At 47.5% G+C, this 26,685-nt stretch overlaps 1 protein-coding gene across 2 annotated transcripts in view; it reads left to right on the top strand.

Annotated features, from left to right (window-relative positions):
* The window catches only part of LOC118214954 (rhombotin-1-like), a 28,509-nt gene extending 2,119 nt beyond the window's left edge, over positions 1–26,390 (top strand). The window contains exons 2-4 of one of the 2 annotated variants that reach the window (XM_035395265.1): positions 17,603–17,819; positions 25,406–25,531; positions 26,096–26,390. In XM_035395265.1, the coding sequence (XP_035251156.1) occupies positions 17,603–17,819; positions 25,406–25,531; positions 26,096–26,201 (449 nt within the window). In that variant the 3' untranslated portion in view covers positions 26,202–26,390. The remainder of the gene's footprint in view (positions 1–17,602; positions 17,820–25,405; positions 25,532–26,095) is intronic. The other variant, XM_035395266.1, reaches the window with a different exon arrangement.
* Positions 26,391–26,685: the final 295 nt, after the last annotated feature.

Consider the following 26,685-nt stretch of genomic DNA (forward strand, 5'->3'; position numbering starts at 1 on the left):
TCAGAAATTGGCCTGTCTCTCTGAATACACGTCTTTGCTAATGTACCCAGATTAACTCGACTGTAAATTGTCTCCTTTGGACGTCTGTCTTGCTAAAAGTTTTTCCCATACAATTCGTGATTGGGATTGCTTTTAGCAGCTATCGGCTAAGCAGCTGGGGTAAATGTGCAAGGTGATGCAGATGGCATTAGGGAGCGAGGGGAAGCACGGGAGCATGTAATGCAGTCGATACTACATTAACTACTGATGCCCAATTACAGAAGCGGGGGAGAGTGGCTTTTAGGAGCATTAGGACTTGCAGAAAAGGCTGAGATCACCTGCCGCTCATTGGCTAAAAGCTTCACCCTTTGCTTGCTGGGGCCAGCCGACCGCGGCGCTGGCATTTTTTGGCGGAGAAGTGAAGCGTCTCGTGCGGCACTCGCGCGCGGTTCGCAGGGCTGTTTAATGTCGGCCTTTGTTGTTCCAAACCGTGGGCACAATGCCACACTTTCTTCCGGATTGAGACTGAATGCAGAGCCATTTGGCCAGTGAAATGGTGCCTGGTGAGACCATTTCAGTGCTTTTATAAAAACAGAACCTGGCCTCCACAGACGACCTCCATACTCGGGGGGAAATGCCAGACGAAAGGCACAAAAAATAATAATGATTAAAAAAACTGACTGTCATGTTTAGTTGGGAAAATATCACTCCACCGTGAACCAGTTTTTCCTCCTATTATTGCCTATGAAACACAACAGACTGTCAAATTTCAGACATGCTGAGCTATATATGCAGTGCCGTGGAAGAAAAGTATTTGCTCCTTTCCTGATTTACTCTGTTACTGCATATCTGTCACACTGAATGTTGATCTTTAGATCTTTAGACAAAGTAGTACTGGACAAAGGGAAACTGAGTAAACACAAAAGACCATTTTAAATGATAATTTTCTTTCATCAAATAAACTAAATAATCAATCTCCCATATCACTCATGAAAAAGTAATTGCCTAATTGCCAATCAAACAAGTAACCAAATTTAATTAATAATTAGATTCAGCTAATTGAAAATAGCCAGGTTTGATTGCAGAGTGAAGCAGTCCCCACAAAGTTTCTACAAGCACATGGTCATGATAAAAATTCATTCCAGAAGAGATGAGAAAAAGACGTTTTTGAAATATATCAGTCTGGAAATTGTTAGAAAGCCATTTCTAAGGCTCTGGGACTCCACCGAACCGCAGAGACAGCCATTATCTCCAAATGAAAAACACTGGGAACAGTAGTGATTCTTTCCAGGAGTGACCGGCCTGCCAAAAGTTCTCCAAGGGCGAGGCGACAACTCATCCGGGACGTCACAAAAGATCCCAGAAGAACATCCAAAGAACTGCAGGCTTCTCTAGCCTCAGTCAATGTGTTCATGACTCCGCAAAAAGTAAGAGACCAGGGGGAAAATGGGATTCATGGGAGAGTTGCAAGGGGAAAACCACTGATAACCAAGACAAAAAATCAATGCTAATCTCACTTTTGCAAAATAAAAAAAGCACCTGGATGATCACCATTCAGGCATTCAAGATAATGTTCTATGGACAGATGAGTCAAAAGCGAAACCTTTTGAACAACACAGGTCCCATTATATCTGGCATAAAGCAAATACTGCATTTCACAGTCATACATGGTACTGGTGTTGTGATTGTGTGAAGATGCTGTGCTCCCTCTGGAACTTGCTATTATTGAAGGAACCATACATTTCTGCACTGTACCAGAAAATTTATAAGGAGAATGTCTAGTCATCTGTTCTTGAGCAGACCCTGAAGCGTAAGCGCAGAGTTCATGGCTGAAAACCTACCAATTTGTCTGAATCAAAGTAGTTCTGCACAGAAGAGTGGGCTAAAATTCCTCCACAGTCATATGAAAGACTGATATCAAATAGTAGAAAGTGCTTGGCTGCAGTTATTGTTGCTAAGGGTGGTGCGACCAGTTTAAGAGGGGCAATTACTTTTTCACATGAGTGATGGGTGTTCGATAACTTTTTTGATTAAATACAAGAAATAATAATTTTAGAAATGGGTTTTGTGTTTATTTGGGTTCCCTTTCTCTAATATTACATTGTGTATAAAGATCTGAAACCATTCGGTGTGACTAATATGCAATAGTAGAGGACGTCAGGAAGCACTGTACTGAAAAAAGAGATGTATAACAATTGTTAACCAGGTGTGTGTGTTCATGCGTGTGGGTGTGTGTGTGTGTGTGCATATATAAATGATCTTGTGTGTGTGTATAAATGATCTTGAGGAATAACTAGTTCTCCTTGAGGAAAGATAATTTAGTTTCTCTGTTCTCTAAACCACTTTTGGGAAAGTAGGATACAAATCAATTCCCTCTCTTCCCTTGTAGCCTATTTTTAAACACTGCCGACATGTCACATTCGTTTCCTGACCTACAGTACATCCACAATCCAGCCTTTATGGAAACCTTATACGCAGAGAGAACAGTGCAGCACACACGTGTTTTTGGGTAAGGCTGTTTGTTGGGACAGTGCCTGGTAGACTGTAGGCCTTAATGTCAGAACGGAACCTCAACACTAAAAATGCACACTCTACTGTTCTGAAATTAAAACCTGAACACACAGAATGCACACTACTGTTTTGGAATTAAAACCTGAACACTCAAAATGCATACTACTGTTCTGAAATTACAAACCTCAACACTCAAAATGCACACTACTCTTCTGGAATTAAAACCTCAACACTCAAAATGCACACTACTGTTCTGGAATTAAAACCTGAACACTCAAAATGCACACTACTGTTCTGGAATTAAAACCTGAACACACAGAATGCACACTACTGTTCTGGAATTAAAACCTGAACACTCAAAATGCACACTACTGTTCTGAAATTAAAACCTGAACACACAGAATGCACACTAATGTTCTGGAATTAAAACCTCAACACTCAAAATGCACACTACTGTTCTGGAATTAAAATCTCAACACTCAAAATGCACACTACTGTTTTGGAATTAAAATTGGCAGCCCACCTTTTTCATTCTAGTAAAAAAATAAAAATATAAAGTCCAAACGGCAGTGCTGCAGGGGTCGCAGCTGGGCATTCTGGGTATTTATCTATGTTGTCCCCGTGTTCCTGTCCTGTCAGGCCGTTTTTACCGCTTTCCCAACGTGCCCCTGACACGCCTCCTCGGCGTCCCGCTCCCATCAATAACAAATGCTTCTGCGCAGGAAAACGCTCCTGCTGTCAGGCTGACTGGAACTTGGGCTGTTTTCACTGAAGCCAATTATCGCGCACACACTGAAACAACTGCGGCACAGTCAAACTGTGGACTCTCCCTCAACCTCTTAATGGGCTGATCCTGTGCTGAAAAGGAATAAAAAAACTGCAACTGGTCACTTGTGTCAGTTTGTGTACGGCAGTGTAAGGGAGTAATCTGTTCAGCTTTAGGGAGGTTTATATATCACTTTAAAAAAATATATATAGCCTAGATACTGAAAACTACAAAATTTTGCAGCCACCCACATTCTGGGAAGTTTCCATTTTTTCGTGAACTGAATTTTTTTTTTTTTTTTTTTTTTTTTTTTTTTAACGAAATGTTGGTTGTCACTGATTTGAAGACGAGCAGCTAAAATTGTTTTTTTATTATCCTGTACAATGTTTCTTTGTCTGCCCGGTTGCGCTCTAAGAACACGGTTGAGCAGGGAATTCTGCTCCTCTGAAAGGCCATAAATTACTGCGTTAACTTTTCAGCCTAAAATTTATGACCCTGCGAGCTGGCCGTCCAATGAAATTTGTACATTCATAAAGCATGTGATTGAAAAGCAATGTCTCAAATAAATACAAGCCCCTGATCTGTCAGCGGCGCTAATAAAACTTGGGCTTCAGGCACCGGTTTTATTTTGGAAACGATAAGAACTGCCTCATTCTTTTTTTTTTTTTTTTACCCGAGTTACCATGGTAATTGTATCTCGTAGCGATGTTATATTGATTTAGAAAGTGGACAGTAATATTTCTTTTGTTATTTCGTTTCTGTGGGCTTGATTTCTAATTTCCACTCGGAGATTACTTTTTATACATTTCTTAAGTCCTTTCACTGTTGTCCCGGCAATGCAATTTTCTCTGGTGTATTTGCCATTTTCTCCGCTTATAGCCTTGGTCTTTCTTTAAATTAAACTTGCCAATTTCAAATATTGAAATTGCATCAGTTCACCCCCCCCCCCCCACCACACACCCTCCCCCCTTGGGGATTGTGCAATATTACGCCTTATTTTGGAGTTTAATACCCAGAGAAGGAGGATGGGATTTGCAGGTTGTTATAGTACAGAGGATTCTCAGCCCAGCAACCCTGCATTTCAGTCATACTCGCAGTAAGAACAGAACCTCGCGGAATGGCCTGCTTTTAATTCTTCATCCATATCTTATATATTAATTAGGTCTTTAATTCTAGTACCGTATGACAGCAATTACATCACCGACTAATTTTTTAAGCCATGTGGAAAATTATGTATGCTAGACTGAGTAATTTAACTGTGTGCTGTGCATTAAAATAGGTTAAACGAAATACTGATAAATACACATCTATATAAATAGTTTGTCCTGTTGAACTGGAGCCCAGTTGGCTTTCTGTGTTTGCCTGGCACTTTGCACATTTTTGTTAAGCACACGAGACAGACCGTCTGGCAAAACTGGCAGGAATTTGGTAAATCTTGAGTTCCGTACGGTTAACCCTTTCCCACAGTTTTGGCTGTGCTGGATGGCACCACGGTTCCTACCGTCCCACGCAGCCGCGAAGCAGGCCCCCAGTTCTGCTCTCTGTCCCGTCCCTGATCATTACCGTTTGTGATTTTTTTTCCACCGTGGCTGCTACCCGCGAATTGAGGCTGAAGCCGGTGTTTGGTGTGCGGTAATGATGTACCGGTGTTTGGTGTGCGGTGATGATGTACCGGTGTTTGGTGTGCGGTGATGATGTACCGGTGTTTGGTGTGCGGTAATGATGTACCGGTGTTTGGTGTGCGGTGATGATGTACCGGTGTTTGGTGTGCGGTGATGATATACCGGTGTTTGGTGTGCGGTAATGATGTACCGGTGTTTGGTGTGCGGTGATGATGTACCGGTGTTTGGTGTGCGGTAATGATGTACCGGTGTTTGGTGTGCGGTAATGATGTACCGGTGTTTGGTGTGCGGTAATGATGTACCGGTGTTTGGTGTGCGGTAATGATGTACCTGTGTTTGGTGTGCGGTGATGATGTACCTGTGTTTGGTGTGCGGTAATGATGTACCGGTGTTTGGTGTGCGGTGATGATGTCCCGGTGTTTGGTGTGCGGTAATGATGTACCTGTGTTTGGTGTGCGGTAATGATGTACCTGTGTTTGGTGTGCGGTGATGATGTACCTGTGTTTGGTGTGCGGTGATGATGTACCGGTGTTTGGTGTGCGGTGATGATGTACCTGTGTTTGGTGTGCGGTAATGATGTACCTGTGTTTGGTGTGCGGTAATGATGTACCGGTGTTTGGTGTGCGGTAATGATGTACCTGTGTTTGGTGTGCGGTAATGATGTACCTGTGTTTGGTGTGCGGTAATGATGTACCTTGTGTTTGGTGTGCGGTGATGATGTACCTGTGTTTGGTGTGCGGTAATGATGTACCTTGTGTTTGGTGTGCGGTGATGATGTACCGGTGTTTGGTGTGCGGTGATGATGTACCGGTGTTTGGTGTGCGGTGATGATGTACCTGTGTTTGGTGTGCGGTAATGATGTACCTGTGTTTGGTGTGCGGTAATGATGTACCTGTGTTTGGTGTGCGGTAATGATGTACCGGTGTTTGGTGTGCGGTGATGATGTACCTGTGTTTGGTGTGCGGTGATGATGTACCTGTGTTTGGTGTGCGGTAATGATGTACCTGTGTTTGGTGTGCGGTAATGATGTACCTGTGTTTGGTGTGCGGTAATGATGTACCCGTCTCTCACACAACAGAGAGCACAGACTCCCACAGGGCATCGCTTCTGACGAATCCTGGGCCTGAGCTTCCCAGTACACCGCTGTACACAAACAAAACCACTTTTCTGCAGCACCAGAAAAGCATCTCGAAACATGTTTGCACCCATAAGCTCCCTTCTGTGGGGAAACTGTTTAGGAAAAACACATATTCCGATTAAATGAAACGGAGAAAGTTAACAGAGTTCTGAGAGGTTTTAACGACATTTTTAAAAATGAATGTGGCACCCAGGTGTCAGTTATTTAATTAGTGGTTTCCGGATTTGTTTTCATGTTGTTCCGCGCAGGTTGGCTGTGTTCAGGTTGTACTGTGTGGTTGGGTTGACTGTGTTCGGGCTGTACTGTGTGGGTGAGTCGGCTGTGTTCAGGTTGTACTGTGTGGGTTGGCTGTGTTCAGGCTGTACTGTGTGGTTGGGTCGGCTGTGTTCAGTGTTGTACTGTGTGGGTGGGTTGGCTGTGTTCAGGCTGTACTGTGTGGTTGGGTTGACTGTGTTCGGGCTGTACTGTGTGGGTGAGTCGGCTGTGTTCAGGTTGTACTGTGTGGGTTGGCTGTGTTCAGGCTGTACTGTGTGGGTTGGCTGTGTTCAGGCTGTACTGTGTGGTTGGGTCGGCTGTGTTCGGGCTGTACTGTGTGGGCGGGTCAGCTGTGTTTGGGTTGTACAGTGTGGGTGGGTTGGTTGTGTTCAGGCTGTACCGTGTGGTTGGGTCGGCTGTGTTCATGTTGTACCGTGTGGTTGGTTTGGCTGTGTTCAGGTTGTGCCGTGTGGTTGGGTCGGCTGTATTCAGGTTGTGCCATGTGGTTGGGTCGGCTGTATTCAGGTTGTGCCATGTGGTTGGGTCGGCTGTATTCAGGTTGTACCGTGTGGTTGGGTTGGCTGTGTTCAGCTTGTACCGCGCCTGTAAGCTGCGTTTAGGCTGTACTGTGCCTGCCAGCTGTGTTCAGGTTGTACGGTGTGGGTGGGTCGGCTGTGTTCAGGTTGTACTGTGTGGGCGGGTCGGCTGTGTTCAGGTTGTACGGTGCTGGTCGGTTTCGTTCAGTGATGGCTGAGAGGCCTAATGAAGGTAGCCCTACCCCTTTAGTCTCTTTTCACACATGAACACGGTCACAGTGAGCACCAGCGTTGGTCACTTCCACATGTGAACCAGTCACAGTGAGCACCAGTATTCATCTCTTCCCACGCGTGAACACACTCATGGTGAACACCAACGTTAGAGTCTCTTCCGCACGTGAACATGCTCACACTGAACACCAGTGCTAGTCTATCCCACGCGTGAACACAGTCACAGTGAACACGAGCGTGAGCGTCTCTTCCACACGTTAACTGAACACACTCACAGTGAACTCCAGCGCTAGTCTCTTCCACACGCTAACACTGAACACCAGCGTTAGTCTCTTCCACTCGTGAACTGAACACGGTCACAGTGAACACGAGTGTTAGCGTCTCTTCCACTCGTGAACACCAGTCACGGTGAACTCCAGCGCTGTAAGTAAACCCGGAGCAGAACAGGAGGGGGGGGGTTTTATTTGAAAGGTATTTAGCGACACAAATGAATGCCGTTGTTTTTCCTCCCCGTTGTTTATGAGCTGGTAATCTCGGTAATGAATCATTTATGTGGAAATCGAACACCGCGGCTTAATTGCACTCAGCGTATGTCTAAGCACGCGAGTTCCCATCTAGAAGCAAATTTGTCCGTCACTGAGCTTATTAGCGGGGGAAAAAAAAGATCCTGTCGGATGCTTCCAGACCTGGGATTCTGCACGTACACAGTACGTGTGTGCTGTGTTTGTGTGTGTTTGCTTGTTGAAAACAAAATTCTGGGGTTCTGTCTGAGTGCATGTGCATGTGTGCGTGCGTGCGTGAATGTATACATACATGCATGTGTGCAGATATATGCGCGTGTGTGTGTGTGTGTGTGTGTGTGAAAATGCATGTGGGTATATATGTATGCGTTCGCATTACATGCATGCATATATGAACCTGTGTGCATATGCCTGAGTGCACACATGTATACGCATTTCTGTTTCTGTCTGTGTGTGTGTGTGTGTAAATGTGCGCATGCATGTGTGTATACACATGCGTATGTGTGTGTGTGTGTGTGTGCACGCGTAGTGGCTGGTGGAAGCTCTGTTTACTCAGAAACTTTATTCCTCTTCTGGGCGCTGATCTGTTTTCCGGGAGCGCTGTATGGGATTATCCCACCCAGCGAGGGGACAGCACAGCCCCATTATAGAACAGGTAATGCTCTTCAGCTCCAGATGCAGTTTCAATTTGCCATTCCGGCAAGGAGGAAAATATCTCAAATTCTAAACTGCTTTAATGTTTCTGGAGAATGTAGCCACCAGCCAGGATGGACCCCCCTCCCCCCCTCCTCCTGCCCACTCCCCCTCCCCCCCCCCCCACAGAGTAATTTTCAGTCCGTATGGCACCCCAGGCCCACTGCCAGTCACAGCAGTCAGGCTCTTAATCTGCCAATGAAAGCTGAGAAATTAATCTGAGCGCCAGTCAATTTTTCACGTCCAGAAATGTGTGTGTTTGTACACACTCCTTGCAACTCCTGAGAGGCCGTTTGAAAAGAGAAAGAGAGAGAGAGAGAGAGAGAGAGAGAGAGAGAGAGAGAGACAGAGAGAGACAGAGAAAGAGAAAGAGTGGTCTGCTGCAAACTGCACATACTTATTTCTCCGTGAGTACACAGCGCGTTTTCGAGATGAATCATCAAGTTGGTCTGGACTCAACTTCCTTACCACCGTAAAGGAAAAGTTGATTAGCTTCGTGGGCTCTGCTTCCATTAGAAACCCCCTGCACACACGTAAGGAAAGCACTGTGCACTGTGCTTCTTCATTAAGGGTGGATATAATCAAAGCTGGGGAAATCCGTCTGTGTGGTTGGCTAATGTTAATCTTGGTTGCAGAACGATGCATTTTAACTGTATAGTTTGCCAGAGGAAGTAGCTATTTTTTAAATAAAATAAAAAAACGTGCCTGTGGAGTTTGGAGTTTGTGAGCACAATGGCGTGTGTCTGATTAATGAGAAGTTGGATTGTGGTCAGGGTGCCTTTGGATAAATCAATCCATGAGTGACTAATTAAAGACTGACTGCACGTTTTTTATTTTTTTTATTTTATTTATTTCTTTATTTTTTTAATCTCCTGAGGAGGGGAAATGGGGTTTGTGGGTATTTAAGATGTGTTGTCATAAGAGCTGATTATATCCATAACTGCAGACTGCAGATTAAATATGAATGGCATCTATATTACACTCAAATTTGTGTGCAACTGCTTACTGAGTGGTGAGTCATACTCGCCCCCCCCCCCCCCCCCACACACACAGGGGGTCACGTGTATTTGGCAGAGGTACAGATTTGAATGCATGTTCTACTTTACCCTCTCTACAGCTAGTTCAGAGAGCGCAACATGGGGGTCTTATGGTACATTCATATGGATGTCCTGGATTTAAGTGATTTAGGTCCTAAAAGCAACATCCCTTTTAAATTCAATTTTATGCATTATGGACAGAAATTCATTTTGTTATGTGGATGATTATTTATCCGATTACATGATCAGGTTAATAAAAGGTCCTCAACTCAGACAAACGCCCCCAACACCCTGGCACACCTATGTCCCTGACGGACCCTTTGATAAAATAAATGCCCTGTATGTGCTTGGGAGATATTTTATGCGGGTTTGGGGGGGTGGGGGGCATATTGAATTTGCATGCGTTTCATCAGCTCTGTTCCACTGAGTGGAACTTTGAACTCAAGATCACAGACGAATGGAGACTTAAAGGAACCCGTACCAAAGGGTCGTAAAGAACCTCATTCCTGTCATCATTCTGCGCAAGTTCAAAGGCAGGCCACCAGAACGGGACTGTATGGCTGGGAGAGGTGGAGAAAGGGCTCTCATTGGTCAGGAGCATGACCGTATGGCTGGGAGAGGTGGAGAAAGGGCTCTCATTGGTCAGGAGCATGACCGTATGGCTGGGAGAGGTGGAGAAAGGGCTCTCATTGGTCAGGAGCATGACCGTATGGCTGGGAGAGGTGGAGAAAGGGCTCTCATTGGTCAGGAGCATGAACGTATGGCTGGGAGAGGTGGAGAAAGGGCTCTCATTGGTCAGGAACATGACTGTATGGCTGGGAGAGGTGGAGAAAGGGCTCTCATTGGTCAGGAACATGACTGTATGGCTGGGAGAGGTGGAGAAAGGGCTCTCATTGGTCAGGAGCATGACCGTATGGGTGGGAAAGATGGAGAGAGAGATCTCATTGGCCCAAAGCAGGAATGCATGGGTGGGAAAGATGGAGAGAGAGCTCTCATTGGCCAGGAACAGGCCTGCATGGCTGGAGAGGTGGAGAGAGAGCTCTCATTGGCCAGGTGCTTGACTGCATGGCTGAGAGAGATAGAGGGCTCTCATTGGCCAGATGAGTCTTACACAGAAGTTTACAAGTGGAGGTGATAGAGCTGTACTGACACTGTGAATAGCCCCAGCCATTTCATCACAGGCTTGTGATTCCTACCTACAGGGGTGTTCTGAATGCTTGACAGCATCCAGGGTTCAGTTTCACAAAGTTATGGGCATGCAAACATGCAAGCCACTCCGTGTTGCCACTGTACATAATAAAATGTTTGTTTGCTGACTGTAACTGTGAACTAGCGCCAGGGTTCCCCAGGGTCTCCATAGTAACCATAACCCTGCCGATGAGCATGTGCAGAGCTCTGGGCGGGGCGGGTGCCCAGCCCCCCCCCCCCCCCCCCCCCCCCCTCCCCCCCCCCCCCTCCCCTCTCTAGCTGCCATCTTGCCACATTCACGAGCACCTGAGTGTTGAAACAAGTTGCCTTCTGCGATAACTGGGAAAAGCTGCCAGTTTCGCATCTCGAAATAAACAGTAATGAATTTAATTAGGGGAGCTGTTGCATGTCTTTGCAGTACACTTCTTTAATTAACCCCATGTGAATAAATTAAAAATAATGGAGAATGTGCGCGTGGGGGGGTGGAGGGGTGGGTGGAAAGAGCTCTAATGAAGTTATCTGTTAATTGGGCCCGTGTTTAGATCCGAAGTGCTGCCCGCGCGTATCGCAGGCACAGACCCAAAGCCTGCGTTCGCCCCGAGACACGGGCTCCCGGAACACCAGCTGCGTGTCCTAACACTTACTTCAGGTGTCTGAAACGCAGCTCTGGCGCCATGGAAACGGCCGGCCGGACAGACCGTTTTTTTTGTTTTGTTTTGTTTTTTTTCTCTAGAACAGCTCTTCACGATTCACGCAGCGTGTCGGCAGAAAGTTTTTCGGTTTTTGCTGTTTGGGCTGATATCACAGGGAGGACTCAGAACTCATGATCCAGGGGGGTGAGGGGTCGGGGGGGGGGCTGATCGCTCAGGTAACATATGAAAAGAGCAACTGCTCTTCTACGGAAACCACCCCGCCACCCCGCGCCCCCCCCCCCCCCCCCCCCCCACGCCATCATTGTGTGTGGGGGGGGGGGGGGTGGAGCCAGGGTTGGCACGGCTAACGGCGCAGCCGCGCTTCACCGGGGCCTCGTTAGCGAGGCGCAGAGAGAATCTGCGAGAGCCGGAGTCGCTCGCTAACGAACGCGCCTCTGCTCGCGCGCGCAAGGGGCGGGGCCTGCTGGGCTCGTTAGCACGGAGCGCTAATCGTGTTGTAATTGCGGAGGAGGGCGGCAGAGCTGCCAGGGGGGGGGGGGGGGGGGGGGGGGGGGCGCTTCGCAGACACATGTGCGGTCTGGGGGGGGGAGTGGAGAATCTCCCCGAACACTTCTGGTGCTACAGCGACGTGAGCAATGCGTGCTAAATGTCTGCACCTCGAAACCGACTGCACACTGCGCTACACTTACGAAAGCGCTCTGCATGCGCAGTGTGTTCTTCTCGGCTTTGAGCTCCTGCAGGTGTGGGATCCGACACGCAGCGGCAGAACATCGTCTGCTGGGGATTCCCACCAGCCTTAGCCCCACTCAACACCAGTGCGACTGAACAATGCGTTTACTCAAGGTGACCACATTGACTGTACATCTGAGTACATCTACTCATTACAATACGTTACATTACAGGCGTTTGGCAGACGCTCTTAACCAGAGTGTCTTACACAACTCTTTTTTTTTTTTTTACATTCCAGTTATACAGCTGAATATATACTGAAGCAATGCAGGTTAAGTACCTTGCTAAAGGGCACAACGGCAGTGTCCTACCTGGGAATCGAACCTATGACCTTTTGGTTATTATACTACACTGCCACCCCAGTTTACTGCTCCATCCACCTGCCCCATTGCACACCTGTGAGAGGGGAAAAGAGAGAAAACACGGACGGACGGGAGCGCGTGACAGGATGCAACAGTGAGAGAGGAAGGGCCCTATTTCCTCTATCCATCCTCCTCATCTCTGGACCCACGCCATTATCGTACTCTTGCGATTATTGCACAGTGAGGCTTCAAAAACCGTTTTCTCAAGTGTGTTGAATTGTTTTCCTTTTTCGGAACACAATTTGATTTTCAGATAGTGGCACAAAAAATGTACGGGGGAAACCGGCTTAGGTATGAACTGGAAACAGACGTAGGTAGGAACTGGATGCGCTCTGTGGATTAGTGGAATTTCTAACAAGTCTAACAGCTGCAAACACAAGCCAAACTGTACATATTCTCAATAAGGTCTTTAGAAAAGCAGGAGAGGATGAAGAGGGGTGAGTTTTCTGTATTATTTCACAGTATTAATGGCAAATTAATTTCCCCAAGATGTCACATAATCTGAAAATATTCTTTACAAAGAGGGCCACCACCAGTTTTTTTTTTTTTTTTTTTCACCACGTGACTTGCAGGGATTCAAATCTGTATTTCAGCGCTTGTCCTCCAGGGGTCCCCGTGGTCTCTCCAACAGCACAGTCAAGTGACTAATCGTACAATTGAGTTTCTAACTGAGATGTTTTATAAAAAAACAATTAGGGAGGAGAGTCAGTGGAAGATAAGTGAACGTGAATGGAAGTTTAAAAGCTTGTCTGAGTGAAAGAGTGAAGCAGTATTCACCCGGTACATTGCATACCGACAGACTGAATTAATTTTGCGCAACTAGCAATTTAACGACACATTCCGAGAAGAAGATATCAGTAGACTGACATTTAAAAAGTAAGAAACCGAAGGAGAATCGTTTGTCAGCAGGGGAAAAGTCAGCCTTGAGTGGTGACAATACGTCAGTCGAGATTTGAGAGATGCGTTCTTAAGTGCAAATATTATACTGGGAAAAGTGGACAATCTCCAATCACACACATGTAAGCAACAACAAGTGTGTAATTGATTCCACCCCCCCCGCCCCCATTAATCAGCTTCACAGAAGTATGTGCTACACCCCACTACTTTGCATAAAATTAAAAATCAAGAACTGGCTGAAACAGCTGACATCATATCTGTGGTCATGGACAAATCAACAGATGGCACAGACAATTATGTTTTGCATATTTTATTTGTTCTTCAAGAAAAAGCCATCACAACTGATCTGAAAATTCTCCTTGCTGATGCTGTGTACCTTCACCTGCCGTGAATTACTCCTCAGTTGCAGATAGCATCAAGAAATGCTTATTGGATTGTAACATTGATTTAAAAAATGAGATTGCATTTATGTCAAACTATGTGTTATATCTTTAAATCATTATAAGGACATTGTTAAAAGCGTACTGCCAAATTCAGTGCACTTAACTTACAACGCCCACATTGTGGCACTCGCAAGTAGTATTTGATCAACTAATTTTCCTACTAACTAAAGTTGACAAGCCTTTGGCCACTGTCAAGTTTTTAAACATTGTCTGAGCCGAAATGTGTTACATGGAGAATATTTGGAGCACGATTACAGAGCAGGGTTCTTCTCTGTCGATAAAACTTCCCCCGTGTAAAATGAGATGGGGAAGTTGGTTTTCTGCTGCAGAGTACCTTTCAAAGTACGTCTGTTTTTGTTTGTGGAAAAGGAGATGGATCTCACACCAAAAACAGCACTGTGCTGACACAGCTGTAGGCGTTGTTGAGGAATAAGGGTTTGGAGACACTGCTCTTATTAATCGTTGAAAATGGTAAGAGTTCTGTTGACTTGTGACATCAGAATCCACGAAACGTGTAATACAATCGAACGGCTTTACAAATGAGTACCCTGCACTTGCTCATCAGACGCACGGCACAGACAAAACAATAAACCCCCAATGCATCAAAACTTTCAGGGAAGTAGCAGAGAAACTCGCCAACAGCTGAAGAAACGTTTCCAAACTTTACTCAAAAGGCAAAACGATACGTGGCCATGGTAACAAGCTCAGTGGGTGCAGGAGGATGCATTTCTTCCTACAGACACACTTTGGATCGACGACAGAAAAAATCTGTTCAACAGCTGACCATAATGAATTATAATCACCGTTTTAGTGGCTATTACTTTATCAACTTAGATGACTGAGGTGGTACAAATAGGATAATTGTTTGAGGATAATTGTGCCAGGGGCTTTCACTTGGCCCCACAGTGGGGCAAAATCTGCACCTCAGAACAAACGCACATGCAGACACAAAGGAATCAGCACGCCCTAAAATCTAACCAGTCCATTACTCTGTGTAGGTTTGGAGGCAGCTCTTGTAATGTGGAGCTCTTTGGTACAGGTAAAGGTGTGCACACACTGGCTGTGCTTTGCGTGTGTGTGCTCCTGCAGCTTCAGATGTAGGTTACTGCAGGAGCAAATCACTAGCATTAGCGACCGCTGAGCATTCAGCTCTACTATCTTACTGTAGGAGCAGAGCGCTAGCGTTAGCTGGTACTAAACATTTGGCTCTATCTTCATACTGTAGAAACAAAGTACTAGCATTAGCTTCCGCTGAGCATTCAGCTCTATTATCTTACTGTAGGAGCAGAGCGCTAGCGTTAGCTGGTACTAAACATTTGGCTCTATCTTCATACTGTAGAAACAAAGTCCTAGCATTAGCTTCCGCTGAGCATTCAGCTCTATTATCTTACTGTAGGAGCAGAGCGCTAGCATTGGCTGCCACAGTGTATCTGGCTCTACCATCCAGCCATGCTTATGCAAAACACCTCTGTTCTGTAAAAGCAGTTGGTGTGTAGAGATTGGGCAGTGGGGGGGTCTGTTAAACGATTGGGGTGTGTAGAGATTGGGGGGGTGGGGGGGTCTGTTTAATGGTTGAGGTGTGTAGAGATTGGGGGGGTGGGGGGGTCTGTTTAATGGTTGAGGTGTGTAGAGATTGGGGGGGGTGGGGGTTTCTAAACCAATTAAAAGTGCCTCAGCAGAGGAAGGGGAAAGGATGACCTTTGTGTATAATTAGTTCTCTTATTTAAAGCAAAGATTTTGAATAGAATAACTAATTAGCTGTCAAATGACAAATTAAAGATTTTGGTTCAATCCTTCTGGGATTTTGAAAGACCCTGATTCCCCTGACTATCTACCCTCCCACCCCCCCACCCCCCAGACAGACACACACATGCACACACACACACGGAGACAGACAGACGCATGCGCGCGCACACACACAAAGACATATACACACACACACACACACTCATACTCACTCGCGCGCGCACACACACACAGATGCACACACACACTCATACTCGCACACACACTCTCACTCACACACGCACACTCATGCGCACACACACACACACACACAGATGCACACGCATGCACACACACACTCATACTCACACACACACACACACATGCACACTCACACTCACACTCTCTCACACACACACACACACACTCATACTCACTCACGCACACACACACACACACACACACTCACGCTTGCTTGCTTGCTCTCGGTCTCCTCATTAAGGCCGTTTTTAGTAGCGTGTGAGCCTGACAGGCTGGCCCTGATGCTCTACCTGCAGCGAGTGCACCTCCAGTCTGAAGCTTTTTAGCTCCATTTGCTCTGAACATCGGTATTTATAGCAGGCTCTGCGCTGGGGATGCAGCAGCCTGGGGGGGGGGGGGGGGGGCGGGGGTGCTGACGGAGCTTTAACTGATGGCCCCCGTCTTAAGGGCTCAACCAATTACCCCTCCCCGACACCCCCCCCCAAACTCCATCCCTAATAAAGAAATCTCACTGCTGAACACCACCAGACCTTTTGTTCACTTCCAAACTTAACTGCTGTAAATTACACTCACTAGCACACCCCCTCAAACCCCCCCACCCCCATCTTTTCACTTTATACTCCTTAAGGGGGGGGGGCGAAAGGTTGCGTTAATACATGCGCTGTATTACTGATGTGTGGATGGGAGGTGGAAATTCTCTATGAATTATGCATCAATTTCATTTCTAACTGCTACAGTCAATTACTCAGCACTGTACGTGTGGTATAACTGAAATCCCTGGTTTGGCTCGAACATGAGACATAAGACATGAAACTGTGACTGGAGAACTGCTTGGTGGGGTGAGCAGGGGTGTGACTATTACCCGTGCTATAATTTTAGAATAGTTTTAGAAGAGATTCCCGCCCCCCCCCCCCCCTTTTGTTTCTCTGTGCACTACAAAGTGATGGTGAGAGACACACAGTTTGTCCAACCCCCCCCCTCGCACTCCCCCCCCCCCCCCATAGAAAATGTGTTTTGTAGGCAGAGAGGCCTGGGCAGGGGCCACATGTTCTATTAGAGAGGATCAATAGCTCAGCGTGCGGGAGAGTGTCTTAAGAGCTGTGTCCTGTGCTTTCAGCTGAAGCTGACCTGTTAGTGGTGGGGGGTGGGGGTGGTGGTGGCGGTGGTGGTGGGGGGGTTGGTTTGCTGTTTGGTGGGGGGGGGGTGCAGGCGGCTGCCAGCTCTGGCCTGGGGGACCCTTTTAGTCCAAACACACATGTCAACCGCAGATAGACTATTAGTGTTTAGTGCAGTTATTAAATGGACTTTATTTGTCCTTTAGGAGGCTAAAAGGCACACTTAAAGCGCAGACCGCCTGACAGCGGGCCAATCTGTGGGCAGTGTTGCCGCGCCAGGGCAGCGCGGCCCTGCGAGCCGAGTGGTGTGTAAAAGGAGCTGGCGGCGCTAACGCAGGGCGCTAACAGAGTCTGCGCACACGGAAGTCTCTCTCTTCTTCTCTTTCGCTGTGTTTTTACTTCGCTTGGTTTCTTCTCTTTTTTTTTTGAAAGGTTCATCTTCATCAGTAAGTAAGCCTGTGTGTACACTGTTCTGTCGGAGATGTATTTTGAATAAATATTTACTTGGGGTTATGTACTGTATGATCTTGAAGTTGTTGGGAGTGATGTATGAAAGTATATTTTGAATAAATATTTACTTGGGGTTATGTACTGTATGATTTTGAAGGTGTTGGGAGTGATGTATGAAAGTAAGTTCTGAATAAATATTTATTTGGGGTTATGCACTGTATGATTTTGATAGTCGTTGGGAATGATGTATTAAAAATACGTTCTCATTCCTCGAATAGAGTGCCTTGGCTCTTTTGAAATAAGCAATGGCTTATTAATGGCTGCACAGAAAGGCCCGGGCAGCTCACTCTGCAGCCCGGGGTTTCCGTGGCGATGCACAGGAAATGGGCTGAGCCTTATCGGCCGGGGAACACGGGAAGGGACTTGTTTAGGGTGTCATTTCCTCATTTTGTTTTTTATTTACTGTATTTTTTCGTGTCCCCTGTGGTTGCAGGGGTGCCCATGCTGTCGCTGCAGCCCAAGGGGAAGCAGAAGGGGTGCGCCGGCTGCAACCGAAAGATCAAAGACCGCTACCTGCTCAAGGCGCTGGACAAGTACTGGCACGAGGACTGCCTCAAGTGCGCCTGCTGCGACTGCCGCCTGGGCGAGGTGGGCTCCACCCTCTACACCAAGGCCAACCTCATCCTCTGCCGCAGGGACTACCTGAGGTACGGGGGTCTACCTGGGGGGTCTACCTGGGGGGTCTATCTGAGGGGTTCACCTGAGGGGTCTACCTGAGGGGGTCTACCTGAGGGGTTCACCTGAGGGGTTCATCTGAGGGTGTCTACCTGAGGTGGTTTGCACTGGTTTGCACAAACTTACAGTGAACTTGCGTCACTTCTGCAGCACCATTACCCTTCCCACTTCTAGCCTTTTTACGGGTGGCTGCACACTTGACTCTGTGGAAGAGATGTGTAGCCATTGCGTTCAGAAGATACTGAAACTAGGGCTGTACTTTACTTTATTTATTTTTTTGCTTTGCTCAGCTTCCCCTGTTTGAGATGGAACAGAGGACTTCTTACAGTCCTCATCAGTAGAGCCACAGTGCATATTCATGCTCTTCCTGTTCCTGAAGTGATGGAGGGTTTCTGGGGGTCATGTGAGCTCATGGTAGCGTTTGGGGGTCACGTGTACTTGTGTGCTCGTCCTCGTCTTCTCTACAACGGGTGGGGGGGATTAAAACTTTGGTGTGTGTGTGTACTGTATGTTTCCTGCATTATTGTCTGACACTGGGGGGGGGGAAAGTTAATTTCACCGAATGGCTGATGTGGCTGAAAATTCCATAAATGAAATGGCGGTCTCTGACTTTTTCACAGTACTGTATGTTTAGTGTAAGTTTCTCTGTGTTTAACGAGTGTGTGTGTGTACGCATTTGCTCACACACACAGTACTTCCTGGGCATTAAGTCACATTTCCTGGAGGCATCCTACTGAAACCCCCACTATTTATCTTTGAAAATGGGGGGGCCCCCTAATGATGCTGTGGTTCCAGGGCTTTCCTCTCACAGTCCCCCTCCCCCCCCCCTTCTCCAGCACCCCATTCGATTTGGAAACCATGCTAGGGGGCATTGGCATTGAGAGGGGTAATCAGTATCAATGGCAACCAAGTGAGAATTAATGCTGTGAGGACGCAGCGGGGAGGGGATGGGGTAATCAGTATCCATGGCAACAGTGTGATTGTTAATGCTGTTAGGATACAGTGAGGAGGGTGTGGGGCAATCAGTATCCATGGCAACCATGTGACAGTTAATTCTGTTAGGATGCAGTGGGGAGGAGGTGGGGTAATCAGCGTCCATGGCAACCATATGACAGTTAATGCTGTTCGATGCAGTGGGGTGTGGGGTAATCATTATCCATGGCAACCAAGTAGCAGTTAATGCAGTTAGGATTCAGTGGGGAGGGGTGGGGTAATCAGTATCCATAGTAACCATGTGACAGTCAAAGCTGTTTCGCTGCAGTGGGGTGGGGTGGGGTAATCATTGTCCATGGCAACCAAGTGACAGTTAATTCTGTTAGGATGCAGTGGGGAGGGTGTGGGGTAATCATTATCCATAGCATTACATTGCATTACATGCATACGCTTCTATCCAATAAGTGCATACCGAAGGTCATTGGAACAACTACAAAACAATGGTCCGATAAGGTACAATGCTCATTAAGTAAAAGTTATCCATAGCCATGAACATCAAGTCCAGTTCTCACAGTAAGCATAAGCTCAGAGGGTCAGAAAGTTATGACGAGCTAAACTAGAATGAGGCATGACGACAAGACATGATAGACGTACAACATCAAGATAAGGATACAAGTGCCACATAAGTGACAGTTAATGCTGTTAGGATGCAGTGGGGAGGGGGGTGGGGTAATTAGTATCCATGGTAACCATGTGACAGTTAATGCTGTTAGGATGCAGCGGGAAGTGGGTCCCTGGACTAAGGCAGCCCCTAAAAGGGAAGGATGTGGCCACAGATTTTAAAAAACGCAGGTAATGATGGGAAAGCAGAAGGACTGAGCTGGGAATGATGCACTACCTGCAGCGAAATACCCTCCCCCTGCGTGAAGATTCATCTGTCGGAGGGGGCAGGGGGCAGCTTTCATGTAAATTGGATTTATTTCCCTGTCTGATGATGGTGGTGGTGTCTGAATTATTACCCTGGTGATTAAAGTGAGCAATCTGGGGGTGACTGCGTTTGAGGCGTTCAGCCCTGCAACGAGAGGGCATGCACCCAGAGAGGGAGAGGGAGTAAAGGAGGGATGCGTGAGAGAGGGAGGGGGAGAGAGAGAGGGAGGGAGGGGCAGTGAAGGTGGGAGGTGGGAGAGAGGGAGGGGGAGTGAAGGATGGAGGCGGGAGAGAGGGAGGGGGAGTGAAAGAGAGGGAGAGGGGTATAGATATTCTGACTCTTCAGTCCTAACTGGTCTAGTCTCCTGTTCCTGTCCCAGGATGACCAGCTGGAGATGTGAGGTTGTTGAGAGTGGGTTTAAAGACGTTTGCACCAGGTCCTGAGAGCTGTAGGTGAGACGCGATGCCACACGGCCCCCCCTCCCTCTTACCGAGGCTCAGTACTGCTGAGTGCTGAGGCGCTCCGCTGGGGGTCAGACGCAGGGTTCGTGTGGTTTGGAGCCCGGCCACGCGCACACTAATTAAGAGGAGCTCCGTTTCCATTTGTCCTTCAGGACCGCAAGCACGAGTGCAATACCTTCACCAGAGTGCACAGCGCACCTCCTCTCCTCCTCTCCCTGCCCAGTGCACCTCCTCTCCTCCTCTCCCCCAACAGCACACCTCCTATCCTCCTCTCCCTGCCCAGTGCACCTCCTCTCCTCCTCTCCCCCAATGGCGCACCTCCTCTCCTTGCCCAGTGCACCTCCTATCCTCCTCTCCTCACCCAGCACTCCTCCTCTCCCTGCCCAGTGCACCTCCTCTCCTCTCCCCCCAGAGCGCACCTGCTCTCCTCCTCTCCCCACACAGCGCACCTCCTATAGTCGCCTCACCGCACAGCACACCTCCTCTCACTGCCCAGCACACCTCCTCTCCTCTCCCCACACAGCGCACCTCTTCTCCCTGCCCAGCACACCTCCTCTCCTTGCCCAGCACACCTCCTCTCCTCTCCCCACACAGCACACCTCCTCTCCTTGCCCAGCGGCCACTGCTTAAACACCAGGAGTTTCTGCACCCACTTCACATTCAGTTCATTCCATTAAAAGCCTGGGTTCATTAGTAACACCCCACCCCCCACCCTCTCTCATACACGCCATTTCGTTATCACCGTCAACAATAGATTAATTAGCCGTTTCATTTTACGGGGGCTGGGGATCTGGTGTCCTCCCCATGCAAGGCTGGAAAACCAGTCAGGCTCTGCGTTGCCTGGACCCACATGGGTTTTTTTTATCATGGAGCTTTTTAATATATTAAATGGAGCAGATTAGTCATCCACTTATCAAAGCAGGGTGTTTTTAATTGAAATTAAAATGTGAGCTCTTTTTAACCTCCAGCAAATACCAGCATATCTGGTTCAAGCCAGTGTTAGAATGGTGAACATGTATGTGTTTGTTAGTTATGGGCATGTGTCTGTACTGTTTTCTCTAGGCAGGGAACACCTGTGCCCATAGACCACCTCTCACATTACATTGCCAAGAGAAAACACGTTCCAATTTAAAATACATTTATTTTCAGAACATATGGAAGTACTGTCCATACCCAAGGTCACAGTGAGGTACATTATCACTAGCTTTTTTCACTAACCAGTCATATCATATAACGGGGTATCTAGCCAGCTCCATGAACTAGCCTTACCGGCAGTCCAGCACTATGAGCTGTATGCATTTACACAGTAACAGTGAGCTCCACAGCGCAGGCCTGGAGCTGGCATCCTTCAGCTTAAAAAAAAACAAACAAAAAAAGAAACAATAAATGAATAAATACTCATAGATCCAAACTATCTGTGGCTCTGTGTGTGTGAGTGTTCTTCACAGGCCTTCGGGAAGGGCCTGTTCTTTTAAAAAAACATTTGCAGAAAAAAAAAAAAAAAACATTTCGTGCATAAGGAATATTGTTCATACTCTATCTTGAAATGCAGACAAATTAATGTCTTATGAAGGACGTGGAAGGAACACTTAAATTTTTATTTAATTAGACAAACCTGCGGAAGCAGAAAAGGGAAGAAATCCTCAAAGGGACAGAGATGTGCGCCTCGGAAACGAAACGCTGGAGGCCCATCACAAAGAAACGCTAACAAAGCCCAGCAAGTGAAGGAGGTGCCGGAGTCTGAAGTTTCTGAAGCTGTCTGTTCACTTTTACAGAGCAGTTTACTTTACGGAGCTGCTGTTGCTGCTGTTAATCCATGCACGGGGGAGGAGGGCGTATTCAGTCTAACCACAGTGAGGCACCGCACTAAATTTGAGCTTTAACAACCCCCCCCCCCCCCCCCCCCCCTGTGACGATCAAAAAAAGTTTTGCTTTTTAAATAGGTGAATAAATATGTAAAGGCCAGTGGGCAAGGGCTTGAAAGGTCATCCGTTAATTTCAATCTGAAATACACCGAAAGACATTTACAAAAAAAGGGATGTCACGATTGTGAGAATCCTCGAAAGTGGAATTAGAGGCCACAGTCTGTTTAACTGGGAAGCACTTTGACACACACTCACGTGTGAAACCATACCATAAAGGGGTAGGCACCTGAAATCATAAAAATGAAATGTGCCTGCCAGATGGAAGGTGTTCTATTTTACAATGTTAAAAAACTCTATTGAAAACTTCATTGAAATAAAGGTAAGAAAAAAATCCCCTAAAATAGATGAACCTAACACACTGTCAGCATGCAGCCCGTATTGTCTAATATCGTTGTACTGGATGCACAGGGACGTGCACAGTTGGTATCAGCCTTCTCGTATCTGAGCGAGATAGCTAATAAGAGAATTTCCCAGAAAGTGCTCTGATTGTTGGCTTTGGGAAGAGTCCTCCGTCTCCAATCACCTCTGGCTATAGCCTGAACGGCTGTGTTCTCAGAATCAGCGATTGTGTCTCTTACAGACTCGTCTGAGTCACCGATAATGTCCTCTGATTCGGAATCACATATTTCAGTGCCGTCCATTACTGTCATCTTTTCAACCAAACGATGTCAATTTCTGTCATCTGTTCAACATAAAGGTATAATAGCAGAACTCTTCCACGTGTTACATCACCCAGTCCAGCATGACCTCGAGAGTGTTTCCGTCAGGAGTGATCAGTTCGTGAAATTTGAAGCCATACTAACAACAATTTCGGCTTAAGTTAACGAGAAACTTCTAGACTAAAATTAATTGGTCTAATATCTTTTGGGAGATGGCGTTATGTGGTGCTTACCCTTTAATTCAATGGCCTTGTGACTGCAATGGTTAGTTTTTCCACTGTCGTTATGATGATACAGTTCTAAAACGGTTGGACATTAGATTTCGCCGCCGAGTCTGACCTCCTTTCCTACTTCACGTCCCTTTTTATACCTTTTACAGTGACAAAGACGCACTCCAGTCTGGTTTTATAGCAGAGGCCCGTTTGCAGGTGTCCTTGAAAACAGCCTGTCTAAGAACAAGGTTGCTGTTAACCAATCGGCTCTGCACTCATAGTTTCAGAGAGGAGCGCGTTCCCACGGGGGAAGTGACAAACAGGGAAACGGACGTGCGATTTAGTTGCGGCTCCTGTACCGTAGGTGTAGGTTATTGATTTTATGATCAGATCCTGAGCGAGAACCATTTCAGAGAAATTGATCGGGGACTTTCAGAGCAGAGCTACACAAACGCTCGTAAAGTGCAGCTCTGAAGTCCGTCAGCGGTGTCGTCCTTCTGCAGTCTAAAGCTTTCTGTAACGCTTCATTTATCGTCATTATTAATCTTTTTTTCTATTGGGAAATAAGGATGTGTTGCGAGTGTGTTGGAGATGTGTTGCGGATGTGTTGGAGATGTGTTGTGGATGTGTTGGAGATGTGTTATAGATGTGTTGGGGATGTCTTTCATGCACTTGTGTTATTGACCTGGCCTTTATCCGGTTTGGTCTAATGGCAATAGGGCTCCACGTGGGAGCTGAAGTTTATTTAAGGATTTTATCAGTGCTGTGGGTCTACCTGTTTTCCAAATTTAAAAGCACTTTGTGAGGGGGACTGCTGGGTGAATGTGGTGCATGGATGAGCCCTGTGGTCTCAGATCAAATCTGGCCCACGCCAGTGCCGACCATGACCATTAGCCCCATAGCGCAGTGCGCAACTGGCGATTGCACCACTCAGGATACGGGAGGGTTCGGTCCGTTAGGCATGTGCGTTCATCGCTCTCCAGCGACCCCTGCTGGTCGATCCGGAGCCTGCAAGGTGCACGCTAAAGCCGCGTATGAAAGCTCTTCATTCGATTCCGCTCTGTGCTTAGCTTAGCTGTAGCCTGCGGTGTTCAGTAGCACCACGGGCGACATCACGGGTTTCGGAGGAGAACCCCGGACGTCCACACCCTCCCAAATCTGCAGTGGGGTTCGCACACAGACATGGCTGCGGCACGCATAAACTTGGACGTCCCAGATTAGGGTGGGAATTGAACCCATGTTCATCCTAATGCCGTGTGCCAATTCTACGCACATTCACCGACCCCACAGTCAGTTCGAACCCTCACGAGCTCCTGTGCTTTTAGCTGCGTGAGGGGAATGCTCGGTGAAAGCCGTACCCTGGCTGCCGCTGTCAGAGATCTATATATAAACGGCCAGGTCTCCCAGAACTGAAACAGATTTTAACGATGCCCCCTTTCTTTAACTCCTCCCGTGCTGCATCTCCAGCACCCCCTTCTCCCTGGCTGCTGTAGGACACCTCTGGGGCTGTGTACTCTAATTAAAGGCAGGGTCTGCTGGATGGATGTTTCCGGTGACAAGAGGAGAGCTCTGGAGAGAGAGTAATGTGGCGGTGTGTGATACCAACTTTTTCTGCCCGCTCTTTGTGTCTGAGCCGTGCAAACTTATACTTGTTCCTGGTTATGGTTATACACTTTGTTGTACGTCGCTCTGGATAAGAGCGTCTGCCAAATGCCTGTAATGTAATGTAATGTAACTTTACGTGTGTAAGATGCTGTCAGTGCCGATTCTCCCTGGCCCTGCTGTGTGCCCGTCCCGTCCCGTCCAGTCCCCAGGATTGGGCTGCCGTGTGCCCATCCGGTCCCGTCCTGCCCAGTCCCCGTTCCACAATTCCCCAGGAGCGGCCCACCCCCCATCTACCTGCGATTCTAATTCCCCCAAAATACCCCCACTCTCGCAAGAGTCAAAAGAGCTGCACCCAAATCCCAAATTTGCTTCAGTCTGCTCCCTGTACCCCAACTGTGCAGCTGAGTAACTCAGTGCTCTAACTGTGCTGCTGTGTTCTTTGTGAGTAACTCAGTGCTCTAACTGTGCTGTTGTGTTCATGGTGAGTAACTCAGTGCTCTAACTGTGCTGCTCTGTTCTTTGTGAGTAACTCAGTGCTCTAACTGTGCTGCTGTGTTCTTTGTGAGTAACTCAGTGCTCTAACTGTGCTGCTGTGTTCTTTGTGAGTAACTCAGTGCTCTAACTGTGCTGCTCTGTTCTTTGTGAGTAACTCAGTGCTGTAACTGTGCTGCTGTAACTGTGCTGCTCTGTTCTTTGTGAGTAACTCAGTGCTCTAACTGTGCTGCCCTGTTCTTTGTGAGTAACTCAGTGCTCTAACTGTGCTGCTGTAACTGTACTGCTGTGTTCTTTGTGAGTAACTCAGTGCTCTAACTGTGCTGCCCTGTTCTCTTCACAGGCTCTTTGGTACGACGGGTAACTGCGCAGCCTGCAGTAAACTGATCCCAGCCTTTGAAATGGTGATGAGAGCCAGAGATAATGTTTACCACTTGGACTGCTTTGCCTGCCAGCTTTGTAACCAGAGGTGAGGAGAGGGAGAGAGAGGAGGGTAGCTGTGTACCAAACCTACATACTCTGCCCCTAAGCCAACACATTCCACCCACAGGCCCACAGGCCTATATGCTCTGGACATACTCCGCCCCAAAGCCAACACGCTCCTCCCCAAAGCCAACACGCTCCGCCCACAGGCCTATATGCTCCACCCACAGGCCTACAGTCTCCGCCCCCAGGCCTAAACGCTCCCCTCCCAGTCCTACACGCTCTGCCCCCAGCCCTACACACTCTGCCCCCAGGCCTACACGCTCTGCCCCCAGGCCTACTACATGCTCCACCCCCAGGCCTATTACACACTCCGCCCCCCAGGCCTACACGCTCCGCCCCCAGGCCTACAACACACTCCGCCCCCAGGCCTACATGCTTTGCCCCCCAGGTCTACATGCTTTGCCCCCAGACCTACTACACACTCCGCCCCCAGGCCTAAACACTCCGCCCCCCGAGGCCCACATACTGGGGAAAAAACAGGCATTGTTTGTGGTAGCAGCATTTGCCCTCCTGTGTAAAAGCATCACGCCCGTCCTTCCTTTTTCAGGTTCTGCGTCGGGGACAAGTTTTTCCTCAAGAACAACATGATTCTGTGTCAGATGGACTATGAGGAGGGCCAGCTGAACGGCAGCTTTGACACGCAGGTCCAATAGCGCGCGCTCCCACCGGACCGGCGTCTCACCGCACCGAGCCAAGGGCGCCCGGCCGTCTGCCTGCAATACTTTTTAACCCTTTACCTGCCCCCTCACGGTACCTGGACTCTTATTTTTGGCAGTTCCACGTTTCTAATGTACAGTTGTGCCTGCTTAGCTGAACACTGTTGCTGTATGTTTGTGATGTTTTTTTTTGTTTGTTTTTTGTTTGTTTTTTTAGTTTTTTTTTTTTAACCTCCCCACCCACCCTGGGATTGGTTCCTTGGGGGTTCTGTACAGTCTCTTTTCTCTGTATATATAAACTGGAACATTTATTTTATGAAAATGTAATGCAATTTTATTACTTGTGTGAATTAAAGAATCTTAAATGTTTACAGTGCCCCCCAAGCCACCCCCCCTCCCCCCCAACATTTGCCAACAGAAACTGGGGGGGCACATTTGCGCTATGGCTCCTAAACGACAATCCATAAAGAACTTTTAACGA

The sequence above is a fragment of the Anguilla anguilla genome, chromosome 16, assembly GCF_013347855.1.
Source record: "Anguilla anguilla isolate fAngAng1 chromosome 16, fAngAng1.pri, whole genome shotgun sequence".
Lineage (NCBI taxonomy): Eukaryota > Metazoa > Chordata > Actinopteri > Anguilliformes > Anguillidae > Anguilla > Anguilla anguilla.